The 25,129-nt window shown below is 43.8% G+C and overlaps 1 long non-coding RNA gene and 9 gene segments (V, D, J or C); 1 reads left to right on the forward strand and 9 right to left on the reverse strand.

The window, feature by feature from the left end:
• Nucleotides 1-25,129, reverse strand: part of LOC101176513 — a 651,183-nt gene that overhangs the window by 74,379 nt on the left and 551,675 nt on the right.
• LOC101179412 overlaps nt 1-25,129 on the reverse strand; it is a 494,982-nt gene that overhangs the window by 43,026 nt on the left and 426,827 nt on the right.
• LOC115832515 overlaps nt 1-25,129 on the reverse strand; it is a 335,749-nt gene that overhangs the window by 38,872 nt on the left and 271,748 nt on the right.
• Nucleotides 1-25,129, reverse strand: part of LOC101179644 — a 632,337-nt gene that overhangs the window by 26,645 nt on the left and 580,563 nt on the right.
• Nucleotides 1-25,129, reverse strand: part of LOC101175986 — a 711,545-nt gene that overhangs the window by 19,791 nt on the left and 666,625 nt on the right.
• LOC101179288 overlaps nt 1-25,129 on the reverse strand; it is a 405,302-nt gene that overhangs the window by 17,726 nt on the left and 362,447 nt on the right.
• Nucleotides 1-25,129, reverse strand: part of LOC101179325 — a 406,822-nt gene that overhangs the window by 6,403 nt on the left and 375,290 nt on the right.
• The window catches only part of LOC115832517, a 106,759-nt gene that overhangs the window by 6,290 nt on the left and 75,340 nt on the right, over nt 1-25,129 (forward strand). The window lies entirely within an intron of this gene.
• Nucleotides 1-25,129, reverse strand: part of LOC101176608 — a 472,474-nt gene that overhangs the window by 5,562 nt on the left and 441,783 nt on the right.
• Nucleotides 12,342-17,904, reverse strand: LOC101176558. The segment is given in 3 exon segments: nt 12,342-13,211; nt 13,775-14,053; nt 17,817-17,904. Coding segments are annotated over 3 exon segments (414 nt in total).

Consider the following 25,129-nt stretch of genomic DNA (forward strand, 5'->3'; position numbering starts at 1 on the left):
GTATCTAATCCTCTTATTTCCTAAACAAAATAAAATAAGCAAACAAAAGTCGTTCTCTACTTATTACTTATTACATAGAGAAATAGAGTTTTCTGATTTAACATTTGATCTTTTTAGAAGTTTGAAGTCAGAATTTTGCAATCAAATCCTCAGGGAGAAGTGTTCTTTCTTTGGAACTTCCAGATAATTCAAAAACCAAACCAAATAACCTGACACCTTTGGTTTAAAGATAGCTTCACTCTCACTCGCATCCCCGTTCCAAATGTAAATTTCCTGTTTCCTTCCTTCCCACAGGAGCTGCTGCCTTTACATGATCTACAGACTCTTGCTTACCCATAGGAAAGGTGGTTTGATCTTTACAGCCTTTTCCCACCGGATAAGAGAATTCATTATCTGGCCAAGTGTTTCAGCCCTCTGATTTTCAGGTGTTGGGTATAGAGGGGTTCCGCTAAAGCTACCTCTGGAGTCGAGGTACTCACCCAGGCTCACAATTAACTCAGTCCCCTTTCCCAAAGCTGAGCATCTAGGTGATCTTCACACAGTGCCCAGGCCCTTTACCAAAAGTCCCTGTTAGTGCTGTGCTGTAACTTCCTCCTCTCAGACCCTGGTCATATCTCTAGCATGATTAGGGACACAAAGGGGACCAGCATCATGAACAGTCATCTGATTTACAGCCTGCTGATTTACAGCTGGTTCTGACCTAGGGCAGGGAAGGAGACCCTGGTGGGCCACCAGGGATGCCAGGCTCCCTTTTTCATCACTGGAAAGACAAAAAGTACCACTTCTTTGTTGAGTGCTGGGAGCCTAATTGCAGCAACATATAATTCTTAAAATACTTTTCCCCTGTAGATTTTACAGATCAGTTAAGAAAATATATAATTGGTGAGATAAACCTGCCCTACAAATGAATAAAATACATGCTAAAGCCAATCATAAAAGAATTTTTTTTTTTTTTTTTTTTTTTTGAGACGGAGTCTTGCTCTGTCCCCCAGGCTGGAGTGCAGTGGCGCGATCTCGGCTCACTGCAAGCTCCGCCTCCCGGGGTTCACGCCATTCTCCTGCCTCAGCCTCCCGAGTAGCTGGGACTACAGGCGCCCGCCAACACGCCCGGCTAATTTTTTGTATTTTTAGTAGAGACGGGGTTTCACCGTGTTAGCCAGGATGGTCTCGATCTCCTGACCTCGTGATCCGCCCGCCGCGGCCTCCCAAAGTGCTGGGATTACAGGCTTGAGCCACCGCGCCCGGCCATAAAAGAATATTTTGATTGCCCGGTGTTTTAGGTTACCCATGCCGTTGTGCACATTTTCTTCTGAAGCTAAGCTACTTACCCGGGGCCACTGTGGCTAACCATGTCCAGGTCCCAGAGGTAAATCTGTTGTCATTTTTCATCCCGTCTCTGGCCCATTGACAACCCCCCAGCTCCCTTAAGGCAACGATAATGTTTCCTCAGAAACTGACTCAGATGATCCGTGGGAAAAACCGTAGGCTCTTAATAAATATTTGTTAAATTGAATTGGATTAAACACTCATTTTTTGTTCCTGTTTGTTAAGGCGCATTAGAATCTTTCACTGATAATTTTCAGATAGAAAAAAAAATTCTGCCAAATATTACGTGCTGAGTTTCATGATTCCTCTAGTGTTGGCTCCAAATGTCAGTTTCCTATTAAGCCGGTACCCACAGGAGTGAGCACCTTTACAAAAACCAGAGGCATCAGCATGGTTGAAAGGGATGTGGCATCAACTTTGTTGACAGAGACACTCTTCTGTTCCCCACAGGAGCCCCATTTTGCCTGGGAGAGGGCTGCCCTCCTGTCTTTCAGAGCAGAGATAGGAGAGAGCAGAGTGTGTTTCAGGGATGAAGATAATAAACAAGATAACAAAATGTTATCACACTAGACTGAGCCTTCTTCTTCTTCTTTTTTTTTTTGGCCAAATCGATAGTGTCCCAAAGGCTGTTTTCAGCACTTTTCTCTCTCCCAGATGTAATAATAACTGGATTTCAAGTTGGCATATGGGCTTGAACCTCCAGGCTCTGATGAGTCACACACAGTAAACCAGGAAATTATGCTACCCCCCAATGAAGAAGCATGTTTTCCCTTTTCTTCTTGCTGGGCAATGAGGAGTTCAAGCAACACACACAGGGGGATATGAATTAATAACTCTTGGGTCAGCTCTATAATTTTACACATTAGCATCCTAGAATATGAGACTTGGAAGGAAATTTAACAGCTGCCTGGGCCAATGCCCTCATTTTAGAGATGAAAATGCTGAAGCTCTGAGGGATAAATTTGCCCGAGATCATGTAGATAGGCAGAAGCAGAGCTAGGACTAGACCTCAGGCACCTGAGTTCCACTCCCGCCTTGTGTGACTCCCTTTATGTGACTCAGGAGAACAAGGACCTTGTCTGGGTGGTCTCTGTCCCCAGGAGCTCTGCTAGCTGGCTCAGGGTATGATTATTCCTGCTAATTATACAAGGACAAGTCCGTATACGAATAAATCACACCAGGGAAATGTTCAGACTTGACACATTGTTTATGATTTTAGAGAGAATTATAGAACCTTCTAATTTATTTAAAAATTTTATTTCTTAGGCTGCAGGCAACAGCAATTGATAGCCGGTGAAATGGTCCATGAGATCCCAGGGAAGCCATGGAAAAGACAGAAATGGAAAAATTTGCCTTTTACCAAAAGGACAATCCAATGGAGAATTGGCTCTGATTATTCTTTCTCTGCAGGACTCATTTCAGGGAATGACATTGAGAGCAGGAACGGGAAAGACAAAATGGTGTGAGGTTGCCTCCTGCTTCTGCTCCCGTGGTAGATATTGCTAATGGACACATCACTCTGTTCCTCTGAGTATAGATGTAGCCTCAGAATCCTTCTTACCAGCATGCTCCAGATAGTCTCTACCAATTGTTAGCTCTTGATAATGGAGATACAATCTGTTTGCCCTCCCTGCCCTGGGGAATAATAGGAGAAAAGACCCTGCAGATGGCTTTAGAAATCTGGTTAGCAAGAGTCAGGTCAGGTCCCACACAGCCCCATCATAAAAAGGATCACTGACCTGGTTGGACCAAGACTGTTCTTGCCACAAGCTGCTCCAGAGGTGGCAACAGCAACACCATAGAGTGTCCCTTCTTCCTCACAGTTTTCCTTCAAACGCTGGCATTTGGGCATTGGGCAAAAAACCATGGTAGGGTTCTTCACACTTGTTCTTGCCCATGGGGCCCTCAGCAAGGTCTTTCCCCAAGGCAGAGGCCCTGGGTCCCCATGGCGCTGTCCCAGCCTGGGGGTGGAGGTTGTCTGCAGGACCTTGTCCCTGCCTGGTGTGCTTCCTGCTATTCATCAGGCCAGGTCTGTCCCAGGGATCTCGGATGGAACTGCTACAGGAAGAAAGTGATGCAGAAATCCTTTCTCTAGCCCACTCACCCCCATTTCCACACGTTCAGACATTTCTAGGCTTTTCCTTTTTAATCACGTTTCTATTCTTTCATAAGAAAGAGATGCACTTGTCTCTATCCATCCAAAGAAACTTCCCTATGTCCTCTACTGTTGCATTAGGCTTTTTGTAGACAAGAAACTGTCCATTTATCCTCTTAGGGTGCTATCTCATATCCTTAAAGATAGTCCTTTTTGGGTGACTGGTGGAGGATTGTCCCTTTGGGCCGACAGAGAAGCAGCTGCCAGTCTCAGAGTTGAAAAGGGAATGGAGACAGAAGCAGCAGCTTTGACTTGAATTGTGAACAAAGAATGTTTTCCTTCCCTGACCTATTTTCTATCAACCTCCAGTATGACCTATTTATGGAGATGGGATAATTAGTAGCAGCAGAGGGCGCTACAAGGTCAAAAACAAAGCCGCCCACCTCAAAGGAAACGGAGAGAAGTCCTGAGTGATATAAGTGATCAAGATCCAAGCTGTGGGACAAGGGTGACGTTGTTTGCCAAATCTCTTGGCTCCCACCTGGTCTGAAGGCCCCTCTTGAGTGGCAGTTTTGGGCTAATGAAAGGCAGCTCTGCTTCACTGGTGGGGGGTGGGGCCTGCAGGGTGACTGGGGCCTGCAGGACCCCCAGCACCTTGGGGAGAGGTGCAGGCTGCAGATGCCAATAGGTTTAAGGAAGATGGGGTGGAGAAACTTAGGGGCAATACGTCATTAGTGGGCGACTGAATCTTGAGGCTCTCTCCTATTCTTCAGTGATGGGGTCATTTGATCATGCATTGTGGCCTCTCATGAACAAGCCTGTTACAACGTTTGGAAGACATAAGAATGAGGGGCTGGAAGGCTCACTTCTCATACTCCTAATGCTCTTAGGGACTTGGGGAGAGCACAGCTGGCTCATGTCTTAGAGGATCACAGGTCTCAGGGGATCACAGGGCTCTAGGACATGCTTGCAGCACTGACAGCAAATTAAAGATGTCAGTCTTTTTTTTTTTTTAACCATTGATTGATACAACATATCAACAATCTTTTGCTAGATTTTGCAACTTTAAAATTTAGATTTACTCAGCATCTTTTCCCTGAACAGCATTGATGAGAGTAACACTCTTAGGAGCTCTATTCATATGTCTATTTAATAAAAATGGCAACATTTAAATTAAATATGCAACAGCAATACCTGACATTCATAGATCATTTATCTGCTGGGTGTATTGCATGTGTGACCTCACTAAATTTTCCAATAGTCCTGTGAGAAAAGCTATTACTATCTCCGTTTTGCAGATGGAGCAATTGAGACTTGGAGAGTTGGGGCATGCTTAAGGTCACACAGCTGGTAAAAGCTGGAGCTGATATGAACCCAAGCAGGCTGGCTCCAGGATCCCATTCTTAGCCATTATACTGCACTGCTGTGCTAAGTGCCTGCCCTTCCTTGGGGGAGGGATGCCTTTCAAGGAATATTGCAAGGACACTAGGGCAAGAGAGTCATGATGATGCTACTCCAAGCAGGACTCAGGTTACGTCTGAACCTTCTGTGTGAAGCATTATAGGAGAGGATGTGTCCCTCTGTGTGAAGGTCCATTAAACCCACTTCTCTGTGCTTGGGTATGGTCAGATGTAGCTGAGGTTGGGCAGTTAGAAGAGGAGGAGCAATTTAACTTGAAGACGGTTATGGTCTAGATCAGGAAGGGAACAGTCAGCTCTCATATAAATATCAAGCCCAGACAACATCTTTAGAGCAGGGAAAGACACTAAGAGACTGTGGGTGGGGAGTGAGCAGAATCCTTGGGCTTGGGAGAACGGGAAGCTCTGAAATGGACTTCCGCCAGCAGGGAGCTGGGTCTCGTGGACTGGACCCCTGCCGGCAGGCGGCAGTGCAGGCCTGGGCAGCCAATGCACCGGTAAGGCAGCCCCTGGGCCCTGAACATCCCTCTTCCACATCCAGGGGCCCTGAAGATGCTCATGGTGGGACTCTGGCCTGCCTGGTGCTTACTTTTGGTATTCTGCATGTCTAGCATTGCCAGATAAAACACAGGATGCCCAGTGGAATTTGAATTTCAGATAAACAAGGAATACTTTTTTAGTATAAATGTGTTCCAAATATGGCATGTCCCAACTACCTGTATTTCTGAAATTTTTGTTGTTTATTTGAAATGCACATTTAACCGGGTGTCTTGTATTTTTATTTGCTAAATCTAGGTGAATGGTGAGTTTTTAAGTGAAGAAATTGCATTCCTTTTTTTTTACACAGATATTTACTGATTGTCTGTGATGTGGTCAACACAAGCCCAGGGGCTGGAGACATATCAGTGAAAAGATAAGCTCCCTGCCCTCATATAGTTCATATTATTGTGTGTGTGTGTGTGTGTGTGTGTGTGTGTGTGTGTGTGTGTGTGTAGGGGAGAGGTGAGATGGGAGAGACATAAAATAAACATGTATGAATCTGATGATTTCAGATAGTGATGTGAGGGAAAATAAGAACAGAGATGTAATTGAGGTTGGTTATGGGTGGGATGGGTGACTAATTTAGTTGGAGCTGAGAACTGTGAAAAATTGGGGACAGAGTTTCAGGTAGCTAGAAAAGAGAGACATAGAAGGGACAAGAAGGAAGGCCACTGCAGCTGAAGGGAAGAAAGAGAAGGAGCAGATGTGAGGTGAGGCTGGGGAGGAAGCAAGGGCCAGATCGTTTGCAGATGTTACAGGCCTGGGAAGGAGGTCCAACTGTCATCATCTGATGTACATTTTATGAAGAACTGGAGAATGGATTGTCCAGGGACAAGAGCAGAAGCAAGGGGGCCAGTTAGTGGGTTATTGAAGCAGTCCCTGTAAGAGATGATGGTGTTTATAGAAGGTGGTGGCAGTGGAGATGGAAGAAGTAGATGGATTGGAGATATATTTTCATGGTAGAACTGACAGGTCTTACTGATGAAGTGGATGTAGGGAAAAAGGGAAATGAAGGACCTTCTAGAAATACTCCTAGGAACACTCCTGCATTTTGGGGAGTGAGTTAGTCAGTGTTCTGTTTTTCACAGCAGTGCTTCCCAACTGTTGTCATATTGATGGCTTACATGGAAAACTGTATTTGTAGGGCTCCTGACTGGGAGGGGCTGGCTCAGGGGCTCCAGCCACCCCAGGTACATGGGCACTCTGAACACTATCTCAGCAAGCTTGTAACCCACTTATGGCAGTTCACCTGCTGGGAAGCTCTGTTCAGGATTTTCCAGCTGGAGCCAAGTGTGTGCTGCAGTGGGCCCAGTGAGAGATGGAAAGTCAAGCTGGTGAAGTGCAAGAAGCACTTAGGATCAGGACACTCCCTCAAGCATCTGAAATCAAAGATTTCTGGAATTCAGGTCTAGGACAGATTTTACAAAGGATCTGGTCCAACCCCCTTTCCTCCCTCTTTACACAGAGGAGTAAGGGAGTTGTCCAAGGTACTCTTTCATTTATTCCATTTATTGAATAGAACAAAGTGTGTGGAGCCGTGCTAGATGCTATGAGACAGTGTCACTCAAAGTACGACATGTAATTAATGGACTAGTATACCCGTCTGTGACCAGAGGATACAGAAATGGAGAGTTACCTACTTTTGTAGCAGTTGGATATCCAAGAACGCCATCATTAGTCCTGTAATTTTCTTTCCTCCCTCACTTCCTCTCTCCCTCCCTTCCTTTCTTTTTCTTTTCTTTTCTTTTTTAAAAGTAATCAATTTTCATTGTCATATGTATTAGTTCAAGATGGGTTGGGCCAAAATCATAATAGCAATAGCAGTTTCCTTGGCCGAGCGCATTTGCCTCTAGGAGTCACTGCTGAATCAGTCACATGACCGTCAGTGCTGCCAGTCTCCTCTTGTTTTCCTCCTGTCTTCTTTCGTTAGAACCGTCAGATAGTCTCCGAGATATTAGGAACCCTGTTTTGTTGTATGTCCTCTGCCCTGATATGAAGAAAAGATGATTCTTACTGTGGGCTTTAGCTTTTTGTTTTTCTGTAAGTAGATTCATTTGTTTACATTCCACTTGTTCTATAACCCCATTTCTCCTTCCCTGACTCTTGAAGGCTATTTCTCTTGCAGTCTTGGTTTTTGGTTATTTTCTGCCTTTGGCTTTATTTCTGCGTCCTTCTCTTGCCTCTGCTCATTGAGTTCTTCTGGGCTAGGCATGTGCTGTACTCAGTGTCTGGGGGGTGCAGAATTCACTATTTCCTCATTGTCTTTTTCACAGACAGGGGCATGCTGTGTGACAAAGTAACCCAGAGTTCCCCGGACCAGACCGTGGCGAGTGGCAGTGAGGTGGTACTGCTCTGCACTTACGACACTGTATATTCAAATCCAGATTTATTCTGGTTCCGGATAAGGCCAGATTATTCCTTTCAGTTTGTCTTTTATGGGGATGACAGCAGATCTCAAGCTGCAGATTTTACTCAAGGACGGTTTTCTGTGAAGCACATTCTGACCCAGAAAGCCTTTCACCTGGTGATCTCTCCAGTAAGGATTGAAGACAGTGCCACTTACTACTGTGCCTTAAGCACGATGATGCAGGTGCCCAGGAAGTCTTAACATAAACTCCTGGGGCACAGCTCAGCAGAGCTACCTCTTAGGGCAGGTCATGTCTGGGACTTGGCATCCTTCTCTTAGCCATGTTGTGTTCCAGCCCGGCCTTTAGAAGTGACCTAAAGAGTCTCCTGAGAAATAAATGGCCTGGTCAGTTCCAGGGGAACACCCTGGCTTCAGAGAAGCAGAGTATCTCCCCACTTCTGACTCAGTGGGCCCTTGCCACCTGAATGACTCCTGGTAGGCAAGGGAGAACTGCATGTTTAGGGAGCATCGTCTTTGTGTCCCTGGTGCCCTGGTCACCCCGATATAGAATGGGGCTTGACAAGCCGGTGCTGCATTTTCTGTGAGGGTTTCAGAATGCAGGTTCAGGTGCAGGTAAAGGGCCCATCTAAGGTGAGGCCGTCAGCAGTGTCTTTATTTTAGTCACCACCATCATTTATCCATTATTATGAATTGATCTGTTTTCATTTCAGAATTAAATTAGGGCCAGATGTGGTGGCTCATGCCTATAATCCCAATACTTTGGGAGGCTGAGGCGGGCAGATCACTTGAGGCCAGGAGTTCAAGACCAGCTTGGCCAACATGGCGAAGACCCGTCTCTACTAAAAATACAAGAATTAGCTGGGTGTGGTGGCAGGCGCCTGTAGTCCCAGCTACTCGGGAGGCTGAGGCACAAGAATTGCTTGAACCCAGGAGGCAGAGGTTGCAGTGAGCCGAGGTGGTGCCACTGCATTCCAGCCTGGGTGACAGAGCGAGATTCTGTCTCAAAAAAAAAAAAAAAAAATTAAGTTAGACACAAAGGTATTTACTTAAAAGACTTTTCACCAATTTACTTTTTTCTTTTTTGCATCTTTTTATATCCAGCCACCTTCTCCTTGATGTTCTTTGACACCTCCATTTTACTTATTTTATTTGGAGAACATTTTCTTTTTTTTCACTGCAGAGCACTGAGGCACTCCTGGAAAGTTGTGACTTCCAGAATTCCAGCTGCCAAGTCCCTGAGTTTGGAGCTCAGTGGTGTTTCCAGCAGAGAAAATTTCCTCTGGGGCAAACTGACTATGTAATGTTGAAATAGATACACACCCTCAGTCCCTGGGAATCAGTCCCTCCTTCCTCTTCTCTTGAATTATCTGCCTTAATAGAACTATTAGAGTTATTAGATATAATCTTAGAAATGGAAGAGGCCTTACACATTATTTTATAGAAACTACACTGCAGTCCAGAGACGTGGTGGACTTTCTCAAAGTCATATAGCTGGCTAATGACAGGCCCAGAGATGCAGTGTTACGCTTCCAGGGCTCTCTCCTGCAGCTCTACCCTAGGTGGCTCTATCAGTGAGTGGTTTGGGCAGCAGTTTATGTGCTCTTCAGAAACAGTGGACAAGAGTAGCCACTATATGGAGCAATGGAAAGAACAGGGGATGAGGGAGCCAAAGGCCTTGGGCATGTGGCTTGGCTTTCTGGAGCTTCTGTTCTAATGCCTACTGAGTGTGTCACATGTCCATCTCACAGTTCACATATCATGGGCCCAGATCAGAAGGCAGCCATAATCCCTCCTGGCTCTTGCCTTAAATCTCCTCTGGAGGCTCCTTTTGGTGTGAGAAATTCATGGTCCTGTGATATGCCAGGATTTTTTTTTTTTTCTGGCATAGTGGGTTAGAGGGTGGCTCATTTATATGCTAAATATGGGAAAATCCTGAAGTTCATTCTAGCTGATACTCACATTGACATCTTGTCCTCATTTGGGGATGCAGCGTGCTCTTATAGCAGGAACTTTGGGCTGAAAATCTTGAGACCTTGGTTCTGCTCTCAGCAATATCCCTGCCTCCCTGAATGACTCTGGACATTTTTGAGGAGAGGGCATTTTTGTTTTACCTGAAAAATGAGAATATGATCTTTTTGTTCCTAACAACTTCAGAGGAAACCCCCTAATATTACACAAGGTAACCTGTGAATGTCTTGGAAATCAGCATTCTTTACACACACAAGGTGCAATAGACATGATAGGGGAGTTTGCTGTCGCTGATGGCAAGGGGAGTTGTTGGTGACAGTCACTCTTACACTTGTAACCTCATAAACCCCCACTTGATGCTCCACACAGGTGCTGAGGAACCACAATAATGGGTTGCTAGGGCTCTGCTACCTGAGCAGTGCTCCTGGAAAAGGCTGTGGCCTTCCTGAGGTGGGAGTAGCAGAGGTCATTGGCCACACTGCAGGTGCTGCTGTTGTTCTTGCTGTAACAGCGGCATCAGCAGAGGCAGCAGGAAACCCGAGGCTGGGTCTCCAAGGCAGGGCCTCTGTAGGCTTGGGGCTCAGGAAACTGTGGTGTGACCCATAAGTTCAGTTTGGCTTTTGGCTGACTAATAGTGAGCTCACAGAGCCGAATTTCCCCCTGTGGTGATCTGCAAAGAGTAAAGCCAGAGGCGAGGTGCACACAATGCAGTTTAATAAATGCAACAGAGGCAGGGGCTGAGAAGAAAGGCAGAAAACCATCAATACCAAAGTCCCAGGCCAGAGAATCAGTGTCCAGTGATTTCAAACACAGATTGGCAGGCAAAAGACAGTAAAAATGTTGTTTTTATAGGGAAAGATAGGGGTCTCATTTCTGTTCCTCCCTTCAAAAACACTTCCACAGTGAGCTGCTTGAAAGCAGACTTGTGTCTTCTTTGTACTCTCAGTATAGTGCCTGGAACTCAGAGGGAGCTAACTTATGCATGTTAAATCAATTAACAGAAAGCAGTGCCTTTCCTCTGTATTTTACTCTGATCTTTGCTAATAGATTGGAGAGTATTTAGATGAGATTTTGGAAACCGCATTGCCTGCTCATAAAGTATTAGCGAATTCAAATGTAATCTCATTTGTAAAGTACTAGGAGAGGCAGAAAGTGCTGAAACTTCGTCCTCCTCCACTCCATGCAGAATCTCTACTGTGGCTCCTGAAGTGAACATAGAGGGTGGGACAAGCCGTGAGGACAGGAGGAAGAAGATGATGCTGGTTTGTAGCAAGTCTAGTGCTTAGTAGAGCAGAGCCTTCCATGTTTAGATAAAAGGGCACCCGCTCTTCTTCTCCCAGGGCCTATTTTCCTCATGAGGAATGAAGCGGTGAACCTGTTGGTTCTCACTTTCTACTTCAAAAGGTAAAGAAAGTCAAAAGGAACAAAACATCATTTTCAAAATGTATCAGTTGTAGGAGTAAAAAAACGAGTCCTATATCTTTTTATATCCTTCTATCCCTTTATAAAACAGCATATAAAGCAGTTAGGACATAAACCCCCCTTCCCCAGGACTTTTGTCTTCCCATCAAGCTGGAGGGTGAGCTGGGTTTGTTGTCTTTGAAGAAAAATTGGTTTGGCTAGCAGCCATTTTAACAAGGCTATGACAGGTCAACTTGAATCACAAAGCAGTCAAGGAGATGCAATTTTGTAAGCCTTTGGTTTCTTCAGGAGCATAGCTTCCTCATGCCAGTCAGCCTGCAGTGAAGAAAGTTGTTATAGAATAGACTGCCAGTGCTAGAAGGAATCGTAGGGGTCATGTAGTCTGCGGTTGGCCAGTACTTGCTATACTGTACCATTGCAGACATCACTAATCTATTGTGGCTCATTTTCCATCTACACATGGCAATAGCTCAGCTAGTTCAGCTATCAGTGTTGGCACAAGTCATGAAACTCTTTTGTTCTCCTTTGGTGATTATTTTTTTTTAACTCATTTGTTTTGCAGATGCAAAAACCCAGGCCCAGAGAGATGAAGAAACCTGGCTAAGGTAACATGTAAGTTAGTGTCAAAATCAGGATAAAACCCAGATCTTCTGTCTCTTAGTGTAGCCCTCTTTTTATCCAGCCACACTGCCTGTGTCCCTGGGACGGTTAGTAAAATAACAGGTGAGCTGGACACCCTTTTTGAGATGACTGGGTATGTTTACTGTCTGGGTCAGATCAGTCAAGTACTCCAAGTCTATGGTTGTTCCTAGAACAGGAGCTGGGGTTGATGAGCATTTGTGAGTATTGGAGAAGGAGGGAGGGGGAGGAGCCTCACATGCAAACCCAGGCCCTGGTTTCAATTTCGTGTACGAGATTACCTGAGAATGGAATGCAAGTAGCAGGCAAATAATTGACATCTCAGACCTAACTGTGTATGCATCCTGAGTAGCTAATAGTGAGCTGTTCACTACTAATGCTGTGTGTAGGTTCATCCCAAAGACAGGCTGATCCACGCATAGACAGGCTGGTCCTGTGATTAAGGAGTGTGAGCTGGCATTCCCCTTATCAGGACAAGGATAGGTTCTGCTTCCTCTGGATATTCTTCAGGCAAAGCTTTACTTATGGGCTTGCAAATAACCCATGGTCTCTTGGTCAATGAACAAAATAGCAGTAAAGAAGATGAATTCTCCTTATTTATCTTCAGTTTTCTCCCTGGGGTAAAAGTGAGGGTTATTGTCTGGTAAATTAGAAAAATGGTACATTTTACTAACTAATGGGTTTCAGTCTGACTAAAAATGAAAGGATAACAGGAAATGGGGTGCTGTTTTGCTGAGTAGCTGAGATAGCCTACCTTATTAATTCTAAGTATGTCTCTATTTTCCCTTTCCAATGCTTCTTGGTTTCTTACCATTTCTAAATCCCCTTTCCCCATGTGCATCATGGTGTGGGTAGAGATAGGAATAAGAAGCAGCTAATTCTTACCTTACAAGAAAAATAACTTGGCAGTCAAGAGAAAATTGATGGCAACACTCTTTGCAAACAGCATTCGTAGCCCCAGCACTGTGAGGGACATCATGTTCATCTTCTCGGTATGAACTATGGTTGAACAAGAGTGAAGAGGGTGGCTTCAGGGAGAGATGAAATTCCTTTCCAGAAATTGGGCCTGCAACACTGATATCAGCCTGCCCCAAGTCTGTCTAGTTCTTTCTGGCCTGCAAGCCCAGCATGGTGCCAGATAGCCGTCAGAGACCTTAGGCTGCTGCTGACACCCAGCCAGGCAAGCTTGGGAAACCGATGCCGACAGCCAGGTAAACCTGGCTGGGAGAGTCAGAGGCTCCGCATAACCAACTGGGCTCAGCATGGTTTGTGTTTTTTTTTGAAATCTGATACATTTTGGCCCCAGTGGACAATTACAGAGTTTGCTTTAATCCTTGATTCTGAAGTTGGCCCTTTGATTTGAACTAACCTTTGGGTTTATGGCAGCTCTTTGAAGGTTGCTTTGTGTTTTCAGTTTCCATTGGTTTTAGGTGATCTGGAACAAACAGCAGTGGTCAGGGTTACATTGGCAGTGAAGAGGCTCGCAGGATTGTAGGATCTTAAAACTGGAGGAGACTTTGGGTGAGTGAACTGAGGACCAGAGGATGTGACTTGATTAAGGTCACATAGCTAATTATACAACATGCTTCCCATTCGAGCCTTTTTCATTGTACCATGAGGTCAACATCCAGGCACACCAACATACGGGAAAAACTAGGATTCTTAGCCCCATGATAGGCTGCATTGCCCTTTGTTGGAATTTAGCACTGGATTAGAATGCACGTGGACTTTCAATCCCAAAGTCTAGTATGAAGGGGACAGTGGTTGGTAAAGAGGAGAGATGAGGATGAAATAAGATGGGCTTTACTTTAGATTCCATCTTAGGGATGCCAAGCATTTCCCTCCCCTGCCAATGGCAGGCTATAGTTGGGCCTAAGTCTTATTTCCAGCATGATGCTATACTGCGAATGATTTGTCCACAGTCACATCTCTAACTTCCCTTTCACCCAATTCTTGTTCCCCTTAATCACCAGCCCCTTGAAGCCAGAAATGGCCTACCTGTAGAATTTTTCTTCACTTCAAAATCAGTGGAGTGCACAGTTTTATTGTCGTGTTGAACTGAACATGTCACTGAATTTGAATCTTCATATTGACCAAGCTTGACAGCATTGTACTTCCCACTGGGAGAGATGACAATAGCAGGATCAAACTCTGTTATCTTCTTGGATGACTCAAGATTTATTCTTATATCCTTGGGGTAGAATTCCTTCACCAGACAAGCGACATTTGTTCCATTTTTCATGACGAAAACGGATGGTTTGGTATGAGGCTGACTTTCTGCAAATATAATCAACTTATTAGGTGAGATGATTATTCACAACTTTGTGGGGGTTAAACAGTGGCAATTACCTCGATTACCCTGGGAGCCAAACACTACAATCCAGACCTCCATGCATCCTGTTAGTGACCTGGGCTTATTACCACCTCTGTGAAAGGACAGGCAAGGGGAGCAGAAATGAAAGGCAGTAAGTTTGACTTCTAGTTAGGAGCTGCTAGGAGATAGGGCTGGAAGCACAGATGGAAAATAACAACTACAAAGAAGTTTCTGGATCATCTGGGTTTTGATTATCTGTGGCTTTTTTCTTTTTCTTTCTTTTTTTTCTTTTCTTTTTTGAGATGGAGTTTCACTCTTGTTGCCCAGGCTGGAGTGTAATGGTGCGATCTCGGCTCACCGCAACCTCCGCCTCCTGGGTTCAAGTGATTCTCCTGCCTCAGCCTCCTGAGTAGCTGGGATTACAGGCATGCACCACCATCCCCAGCTAATTTTTTGTATTTTTAGTAGAGACGGGGTTTCTCCATGTTGGTCAGGCTGGTCTTGAACTCCCGACCTCAGGTGATCCGCCCACCTTGGCCTCCCAAAGTGCTGGGATTACAGGCGTGAACCACTGCATCCAGCCGATTATCTGTGTTTTATTAATCAATCCTCTGGACAATCTAGGTCAGGCTGAATATCTGTCTGCACCAGTTGGTTTTTTGTAAATGCATGGGCCCTTGGATGGTAGATCAGGGCAGGTGCTCATGCTCTGCATTCTGTCACTTAAAGAATCAAGGGTCTGAGAAGGACTGCATAACTGGCTCAGAGGCTCTGAGGATGGCAGTGTTGGGGTCACGGAAGGGTGCCATCCCTTCCGGATCTGCCGGAAAGGGATCTGCTGAAGGTGGGTTGTACACATTTCTGCCTTTAGGTGAATACTCGTTCTTCTGTAGGGGACTGATTACTGTATAGTTTCCCTTGACTCTTTAATCAGAGGATAACAACGATCATTTTTCAGGAAGTCCTTAAAGAAATAAAACCAATTTAAGCCCGTTCGTTCTTGTTTTAATCTAAGAGGAACTGTAGAATGTTGGTCCCAGGATTGGGTTCCCTCCTGGCCTTCTCTTCTTTCGTGTCTCACTTTGGACTACTACCCTGTACATGAATCCTTTTCTTTCCTTAAGACCACAAGTCTTGAAGCTTTGAGAGCGGTAGCAATGATTCTTTCACACAGTGCCTCACTGAAGTTTTTGATTTGTGATAAATGTTGTGTCCATGGAGACTTAGATTCTTAGGCTATCTTCAAATAACTGTTAAAGAAAAAGCCCTGTTAATACCTGAAATCAAGAAACACAACCAACCTGTGAATGATGATCTAGATACATTTTTAATCCTAAATTTAATGCTGACTTTCAATATTAATTGCTCCTGTAAATTTGGCCCTTAGTATTTGAAAATTAGGTGAATTTGGCTTCTTGATATCAAATGAAAAATATGTTGAATTCCAGTGTACTTTTATCTACTATGGTCTATAATCAAGACATTAGGTATTGCTGAACAAAAAGTTGCTAATGAATGTGTAAATGGAAAATAAGTAATTTTCCTTTTCCTTTTTTTTTTTTTTTTTTGAGACAGGGTCTTTGTCATGCAGGCTGGAGTGAAGTGGCCCAATATCAACTCATTGCAACCTCCGCCTCCTGGCTCAAACTCTCCTCCAGCCTCAGTCTCCCGAGTAGCTGGGACCACAGGTGCACACCACCACACCTGGCTAATTTTTTGTATGAAAACAAATAATTTTTCTAATGCTTTATCCTGAATCTGAATTTGGGCTTCAGCTGTGAGGTTCACAGCAGTAGAGCTACTGCCAGATCAACTGGTTATATCTGGTTGAGAGGGAGCGATTGCTAGCAGGAAGTTTCTGCTGATCACGGCTTTGTAAATGGACCAAAGTTGATCACGGTTTTCCTAGAAAATCAACTATTCAGAGAAACCCCCTATCACTACCATCATCATTCTCCCCGTTTCCTCTGCTGAGAAGCTCAGCTAAAAGACTGATTCTGTTTCAGTCACTCAGGGCAGGAAACTCATTCCTAAGAATCTGGTTCCTTATGTTTTTGGCTTTAGTTCTAGACAATTGAGAGGATTATAAATTTTTCAAAGGGCTTTCTTGGAACCTGCTTTCAACCTGCTTGAGAAAACTTCTGCTGTTTGGTTTCCTTGCATAGCTGAAGCCACCTGATAACAGAAAGTGATAACTCTAGCATTAACGGTTGGAAACCACATGCATTGCTCACTCACCTCCCTTCATAAGTGCAACACTTCTTGCTCACTGTCTTGACTTTGGTTTGAGATGTACTCTGGCTGACTTTCAAGGGAGTTACAAGTTACAAAAGAAACTTGTCCATAAAATAAACACCCTATCTCCTTGTTTATTTAAGAGTATCCCTTAATCCTAGTCTGATTTAGTTGGATAATTAAGACTTGCTAGAATTTTAAAATCTAAATTCATCAGGCAGTTGTCAAATCATCACTTTGGGTTGGAGAGACTAGGTTTGAGTAATTTGAATAATACAATATAACTGAAAAGACAGATGTCTGAAGAAGGTCATGCACTTATGATATTGTGCTCTGACTCTGTTAGTCAGCATTTCAGATAGAGCATAATGCATTGATTTGATAAAACATTTTTCTGAATCCCTCTTTCTACATTAATGTTTATATTTTCAAAATGATTGTTTGAAAGAAAGTGTCTTATCGAATCCATTCTTTGGCATCTTGGTAACCAAAGAAATGGGTGTCTGACTGGATTAAACCTTTTTAAAAACTGGAATGCACTCAATATAGTTGCCATATGCATCCTAGTCTATTTTGTATTTGACTTAAACCCAAACGTGAAGCTGTATGAAATTGTAGTCCAAAATTTAGATTAAAGATTTAATTGTTTATCTTTGAAGAACTTGTAGTCTTTTGTTCTTGGTCCACAAATATAATTAATTGCAACAAGTGTTTCAAGTGCTATTTCTTTGGAAAATTGCTTTATTATCAGACTTTCTGTTTTTATGAACACCAATATATTGCTAAGTTTATGTGCTGGTAAACAATACCAAAAAAGTGTATGCCATTCCTGAACAGTCTTTCTTAATTTATAAACTTAGAAGTCACCTATGTTTTAGATTCACATAGCTGGTCCTACTGATCCCCTAAGAATTGCAACAACTGTAATAAATGTCACTCAGAATTTCAAGACTTTCTGCCAATACGGGATTTAACTTAAACCCTGAAATAAAAGTTTGTTCTACCTAATTACTCTGACCATGCTAACTACCTTTCTCCAGAATTTTCCAAGCTGTAGGACACTTGTTTTCAGTTTGCAAGGAGGCATGCATACTAGTTAGCTTAGCCAAAGGGATGTGCAGAGATGAAGCAGCTTCCTGAGGAATTGGGGCTGAAGTATCCCTCCCACTGTCTCCCCTGCACCTGAGTGCTCCACTCTTAGTGTAGTTCTTCTAGATTTCTTTGTGTTTTTCGGGCTGCTCTGAAGATTTCAGAAATAAATTTGAGCTATTGTTTTAATATAGAGTATATATATATTAAAATAAAAAGTGTTACAGAGCTACTTAAGTGACTCAGTCTAGTGTGTTCACTCTGGCCTATTTCACATCTGTAATACTCTGTCTCCTTGTTATAATTTCATTTACTAGTTATAATTTATAATGCAAACTGGATTGCAGCCCCAGTGCCAGGACTCAAATTATCCCTAGAAATATAGGAAAAAGATCAACTCACGGGGCTCCACAAAGAGTTTGATGCCAGTTCCGAAAAACATCTGTCGGGTGTCCCAGGAACACATTATGACAGTGCCTCACAGGTAACTAGCCTGGAGCTGGCCCTGGGGCCTGGGCTGTAACATCTGTGCCCTGCCTCCCCAGCCTCAGGTCTCAGCCTAGAGACCCCACAGCTCAGAGAACTACAAAGCTGCTCTTGATGAGACCAAGGGGCTGGGTACACAGAGTCTCAGTTCCCTTTGAAGCTAATAATAGTTGAACTGCTGGATAGAGATGTGAGGGTGAAATCCCCAGCCAAGAGATACCAGGGCAGGGCTGAGACAGAGCAAGAGAAGAGGGTGGCAGGTGACCAACAGCTGCCTTCATGGTGGAAAATCTAACTCCCAGTTTATTGAGAGGGGCATCCAAGAAGAACACAATAGCTCGAGGGTAGGGATGGGGCACTTAACTTGACCTTTCTTACAACAAATGTTAGGTTGAGGAGAGGAGGGTTATAGAAACAGGTTCCATTCTTATTATACTCTGGTTCCATTCTCTCGGGTCACAAGTACAGAATTTTGATTAGAAACCTAATTTCCCCCATCACTCAGACTGAGTCTCACAATAATAACGAACCTGCTTTCTAAATCCCTGAGCTTGGTGAAAGGCTTTCTAAGGACCTGAGGGTTGAACAAGAAATTGGTCACTGCTGGGGGAGCCCACTGGTGCTGTGTGTCATGGACGCAGGTCAGAGAAGCCAGTGCTTGCTTTGCATTGCTTATTTTTGTTTTATAATTTCTCCTGACTCTGGATCCAGATATAAGTTTCAGGAGTATATAGTCATCATGTGCAATGTAACTTAAAGACCATGTGAATTACTCTGCCTCATCACCAAAAATCAAGGTCCTTGGGCTAGAGCCAGGCAAAAGAGAATGACAGTTGTGTAGGGCCATTATTCACTGTCAAAACTTTAAGGACTTGGGATTTGATTTGAAAAGTTTCACATCCCCTACCTGAGCTTCACATCATCATATTACATTTCACCACTGCAGGAGAAGAAAACCAGAGAAGCAAATGGAGTGTCATCAGGGAGCATGGTCAGCATCCTGGCAGAGGGGCTAAGCATCAGTTTCATCAATTTCCTTCTTCCCTAAGACTCCCAAAGGCACAGCCTCAAAGATTTGATTCTAACACTGCAGATAATTCCAAATTTCAAGTGGAAATGATTTTTGGGGAAAATGAACACAGTATTGTTTGCTCAGATGCAATTTGCTAAACATCAATCAGACTACAATCAGCTACGACATGATTCTGTTTCCCTCCTTTTCAGTGCCCTAGTCTCTCTCCCCTCAAAGATAAGAAAACTCACCAATTTCTACCATTTCCCTGGAGGCAATAGGCAGTGGAGAACCCCTATAAGTTTATATTATTCTCTGAGAGGCAGAGACCATGTTGACAGCACCAGTCACTTTTTGGACTTTTGGTCAGATAGCCTAGCCACATTCATGTACCATTCCCTACTTATTTATTTCCTCTGAATAAACAAAATCAATACCTAATCATGTAAGAGGTAATGGCTCTCCCAATGGACTTGGCATTTTGGAAGGTGTCTGAAGGCTATTCTCCGAACTGGTCTTAGTGATTGACTGTTGGCAGCTACCCAAACTACCAGAATATAGCCCCTGGATTTCCAAACACTGGAGTAGGCTACCAGTAGACAATGTCTCCAGTAGGGGACCATGACTTCTCTATTGTCCTGGAGTTGGTGGCTGTGTTTCTACATCGGATACAGGCTCCTGAAGCATTGTGCAGAGTCCCCAGTTTCAGGGCTAACAGGAGAGGTGAGCACATAACTGCTCTCAGCAGATCCAGGCCAGGATGGGACCTTGAGAACCATTTAATCTGAGTCAGTTATGTTGGCTTAATGCAAGTTCTCAGAAAAAAGTGACAAGGGCAAGATTGGCTTCTTATCCAGAGAGAGAGAGAGAGAGAGAGAGAGAAAGAGAAAGATCCTCTTTTTAAAACTCCTTTCATAATACTTTTTTCTTTCTAACCTTCCCTCTTCCTACACTGTGACCATGAATTTTATCCCTCATAAATACTGGAGAGACCCTCCTCAACCACAGCTTGCCTTTTTCCTGGTTCCAGGGGGCCCAAAACTAAAAGCCTGACCTAGGGCTTTTTTTCAGTAGTTGTAAAAAACTTATCAATACCAAGTCTCAGAATGGAGTTTCCAAGCATATACAGAATATTTTCTTAAGGGAAATCTAATGCATTTGCTCCCAAATTTTAACCCTACTGTTTGCAACAAACAATGGGTTTCTAATTTAGAACTCTTTACTTCCCAAGAAGCCCCATTCATTCAGGACTATGCTACAACAACCCTAAAGAAATATACACACTGAGCTGTAGTAAAATGCATAACTTACCTGGTTCCACGATGAGTTGTGTTCCCTTTCCAAAGAAGAGCTTTGCTGTCAAAGCACTACCGCAGGCATCATTACAAGAAACGTTGCTACCTATTTGCTCCCTGTCAGTCTAATTCATCTGTTTGGAAGTGGGTGGGTGGAGCAGAATGGGTGTAGCTGGAGACAGAACTTTGCAAGGGTTTCTGAGATCTGAGCATTATATTTTGGCAGCTTTTTTGATGTCTGCTATCTTCTGAGTTTTGAAACTTAGGCAAGTCCTTAGATTTTCTGCGATTATCTCCTCAACCTGCCATCTCTTACTCCCAGATCTTGCTTCAGGATAACATTTTCACATATTTTGCTGAGAATTGCCAAATGGCCGTTGTAGGCAGAAACATAACTATAAGCCTCAACTAAATCAATCACAACAGGACTGTGCCTCAGTGAGAGGTGGAAGGACACAATGGTTGGAGCAAGAGCCATTGATGCAAAAGACTTGGGGTCTATCCAAAGGACTATAATAATCACAGATGACTATCATTTGTATAAATACTTTCCTACTTAAACAGCCGGTGTTTATACTACTTCAACAAAGTTATTGAAATAAACTCTATGAGGTGATATTTTTAGATCCATCTCACAGACAAAGGCACAGTAAAGGTAGTTAAGTGAGTGGCTGAGTTGGGCTTCACTCAGTTTCCAGTTTCCAGCCCCTGAACCAGAGTAATAGATGATAGGACCGAAAGGAGCCTCAAGGCATCATTTTTCCAAACCTCTGTGATCACACAAGGGCTAATTAAGGGATGCATAGGGAGAGTTTTCACTCCCTTACCAGTGGTTTTTTTTTTTCCATTAAATCACAGAATTCCTACTGGGTAGTAGGACAGTCACACCACTGGGCTTCCTTGCTTTTCCTCCCAATTGTTCATAAGAATTGATCTGGGGATAATCAGGATCATAGTGGGCAAGGGCTGGAAGACAGCTTGGAAATCCTTCCTCTAACTATAGGGAAACTATAGTTCAGTGCAGTTAAGTCACAGAGTTTGTCAGCTAATGCATTGTCAGTTAATGCATTGGACAGATTGGAACTTGGCCTCTGATTTACTGGTTCAGCGTGCTCCTCATTTCACCTTGTGTCCACCCCCCGAAGTGCTGTCGTGTGAGTCTGATCACAGTGGTGGCCTAGATCTGTACATGGTGGATGCATAGATGTTGAGGAGGCTAGCTTTCTGGAGCCAGGTAGAGGGAATAGAAACTCTCTAGGAAGGACAATGCATCAAGATGGCTCACTGAAGCACAGATGCCATCCTGGATTTTATTGGAAACTCAGTTCCTGTTCCTCAAGCCATCCCTTGCTATATTACCTACTAGAGCACTGCTTCCTAACCTGGTGACTTAGAAAAATATTTAACAAATATCATAGCCAAACATAGTGGTCATAAGAAGGAAAAGTAGGTTACCTACGTTGTTCTACCTCCAGATAGGTTCCTTTGCCAAAGATCAGGGGTCTGTCACAGCTGTCATACCTAATCCAAAAACTACCTTGCTTTTCCCTTTACGGCAACCCTAGCCCCAGTTGCCAAGTCACGTGATATTCATCCCATGCGATTTTCTGTCCCATCTGGCCTAGCCTCTTCTCCTCAGTCTTAGAAGTTGTCCTTCAGGATGGAACAAGAGGTGACTCTAGCGTCAAATAGAAATCCAAGCTTTTGCCCGTATTACAATCTGACAGAATTTGTGCTCAAATAAGAGAGAATGAATATAGACTGGAAAGATGTTTCTTGGTTTGATCAAGAGGAAAGAAGGGTGGAACGTTGGTCATACAGTAGTGGTTCTCCACATTTGGGCTACACTTAGGTGAGGCAGGGACCTAGCAGGTTATATATACCATGCATTCTGACCATTTAGGGGAAATTTATTTCATATCTGAGAGTTTTGCATCATTGCCAAGTATTGTGCAGCAGCCAGACTGCTTAGTACAAAATAGAATTAAGTTTTTCCATCCATTTTAATAGCACATTCATGCATACCAAATTTTAGCAAGCTTCAATGACACTCTCACACTTTGAAGTGACAGTTAAATTAATTTCTGTCATATGTGAACATCAGAATCTATGAGATTGCCTGTATGTCACCCATAAAAACCAAGGAGGGAATATGGATTTTTCAGATCAGTTTACAATCCTTAAAAGACTGTAGATGATAGTTGGAGAATCACTAATATGAAGGGTGGTTCCTAGTCGTTGTGAAGTAGAAAGATGTCAGAAGATCCCAAACCTAGTTTTGACTCTGTCCCTTTCCAAGTGTGTAAACTTGGCCAAGTTCCTTAAATTCACTGAGCTTTATCTGGCTTCTCTACAAAGTGAGGATAACGTCTTCTGTATTATAGGTTATAAGATTAGATACAGCATCTGTGAACTAGAGAGCCTCGATGTAATTATTAGAATGTTTATTAGGGCTAAACTCAGAGAAGATACATTTTACTTGAAGCGTGGGGAATGTAATTGCACTAAGAACAGAGCTCCCAAGCAGGAAGGATTGTTGGGACAGGTTGCTGAAAAAGAACAGAAGCTATTTTTTGGTGTTATGTGATATACAGAGGGTGCCCACTTCGTAGGGCCATGGGTAAGGACTGGTATTCAGGTTTCTGTCTCTCTAGATCTTTTCTCTAGATTACGTGTGACTTCCGTTTTACTCCCCAATCTTCCCTTTCGAATCCAAAAGCAGTAGTCCTTACAGTGGCCTACAAGCCACCCTCTCCCTAACCCATCACCAATCTGACCTCATTTTCACATTCTGTCCCCATCACTCCCTCCCCTCCTCCAGCCACACACCCCAGGCAGCCCTGTGTCCCCTCTGCCTGGAAGTGCTCTTCCTCCAGAGGTCTGCGTGGCTCACTTTACCACCTCCTCTGGTCCCTGCTCAACTGTCACCTTTCCAGTGAGACCTTCTGTGACTCTTCTGTTTAAAACTGCATGCTGGTCCCTCCCACTAGTCCTCTTTATTCTCCTTCCCAGCTTTATTTTTCTTCTCAGGGCTTGTTACCACCCTAACATACTGTATATTTTATTTATTTATTTAGTTTACCATCTGCCTTTTGCCATTAGAAAATAAGCTCCAATACGGCAGAAATTTATGCCTGCTTTGTTCATGTGGATTCCCTGGTACCCAGAATAGTGCCTGGCACATAGTGGCAGTGACCTATGACGGGTTGCAGAGGCAGGACTCAGGCTTGGCTCTGTAGGTTACCAGCTTCCTTTCATTTTTCTTCTCTTTTGCTTTATACCATAGCTGACTTTTTCTCTGATTCATTCATTCCTTTATTTATTCATTCACTCATTCAACAAATGTTTGTTTAGTGCTTTCAGTGTATTCATAGATGCAGTAAGAAACAACTCAAAGTCCTTTCTCTCACAGAGCAAGGGAAACACAGTAAACAAGCATACAAAGATTCAGGTAGACATGAGGGCTATAAATAAAGCAGGGAAAGGGGTCTTCAGAATGACATGAGGTGGTAGGGAAAGGATTCACTGGAAATGACATTTGAGTGGAGATCTGGAGGAGGGGAGGGAGAAAACTGCGTGAGTCCCTGGGAGAAAATGGCTCCAGGTGGAAGGAGTTGCGGGTGCCAAAGGCTCTGTTCCGGGAGATGCTCACTGGGAGTGAGAGGGAATGCCAGATGCCAGGCCAACGGCCAGTGGGCCTGGAGGAATGGGAAGGTCATCTCTTGGAATCTGGGAAACATCTTGATGAGGCCAGAATTATGTGGACTCCTTTTCTTGAGGGAAAGGGTGATGCTCTGATCATCGTCTGGACCTTTCTGTATTTAGGGACCCTGGGTCTCCAGGGGTGTAATGTGAGAGATGGGCGTCCCCTGGCTCCTCCTGGGGAAGGGGAATGCTGCTTTGGGTAACTGGTTTTGGCGGGGGTTCAGAAGTTCTTCCTTGGTGAGAGAAGTGATGGGGATGGCACTGGGAGGGAAGTGGCATAACTGTTGTTTCTGATTCAGCTTGAAAAGGAGCTCATTAGAGACCTGAGGCAGAGGCTGGGCCAGGCAGGAAAAATCTCCACACATGCCCTAGTCTAGCTGTAGCCCTGATGGAAGAGCAGAGTTCTTAAGAGCACAGATTCTGGCATCAAGCAGGTGATTCAAATGATGACTTTACTAAGCTGTGTGATCTTGAGGAACCCCTTTGAGATTCAGTTTCCTGATCCATAAAAGGCAAGTCATGGTACCTCAATTCCACATGATCGTTGTGAGGACTGAGTGAAATGACATTCATTAAAGGACTTAGCCCAGTGGCCTAATAAATGGTAGGCACTCAAAAAGTGGTAGTTACATAATTATGACATACAATAATAGATTGCATTCAAAGTCCATCACATGGCCCACTTCCACGCAAATGTTCCCAACGACCATGCCTCTTTTCCCCGCTGCTGCTGTTGTGACCACAGAAGTACACGTTTACATTACTTTATCCCATGCTGTTTTGTCCTGTTTCTCTGTTCTGTTTTATGAAGCTAAGTGGTCTCTCCAGATTTACTCTATCCAGAGGACTAAAGTGTGGGATCTACAGCTGTGGGTTTGTATAGACCTGTTCTGTTAGTTTTGTGCTACCCAGGAGCTCCATAAGTATGAACTTGAAAGAAGCTCCCAAGGAAAAAAAAGCATCAAAAGGCTTCTGAGAAGATAAAGGCCCTGGGTTTGCAGTGCTGTCTCTTTAATCCGATGTTGGTAGCTTAAAAATAGAAGGCGCCATTCAAAGATATTCTAGGTCGTGCCCCCTCTGGATACCCCTTATTTTTCCACTTCAAAGGCTGATGAAATGCACCAATATGAAGTTCAGCATTTCCCAAACTTTAATTAAGCACATCTCCCCCTCTTTTTTGGCCATATTCATCTGTCATAATTTGCTCAATAATTTAA

The sequence above is a fragment of the Nomascus leucogenys genome, chromosome 22a (assembly GCF_006542625.1).
Source record: "Nomascus leucogenys isolate Asia chromosome 22a, Asia_NLE_v1, whole genome shotgun sequence".
Taxonomy (NCBI): Eukaryota; Metazoa; Chordata; class Mammalia; order Primates; family Hylobatidae; genus Nomascus; species Nomascus leucogenys.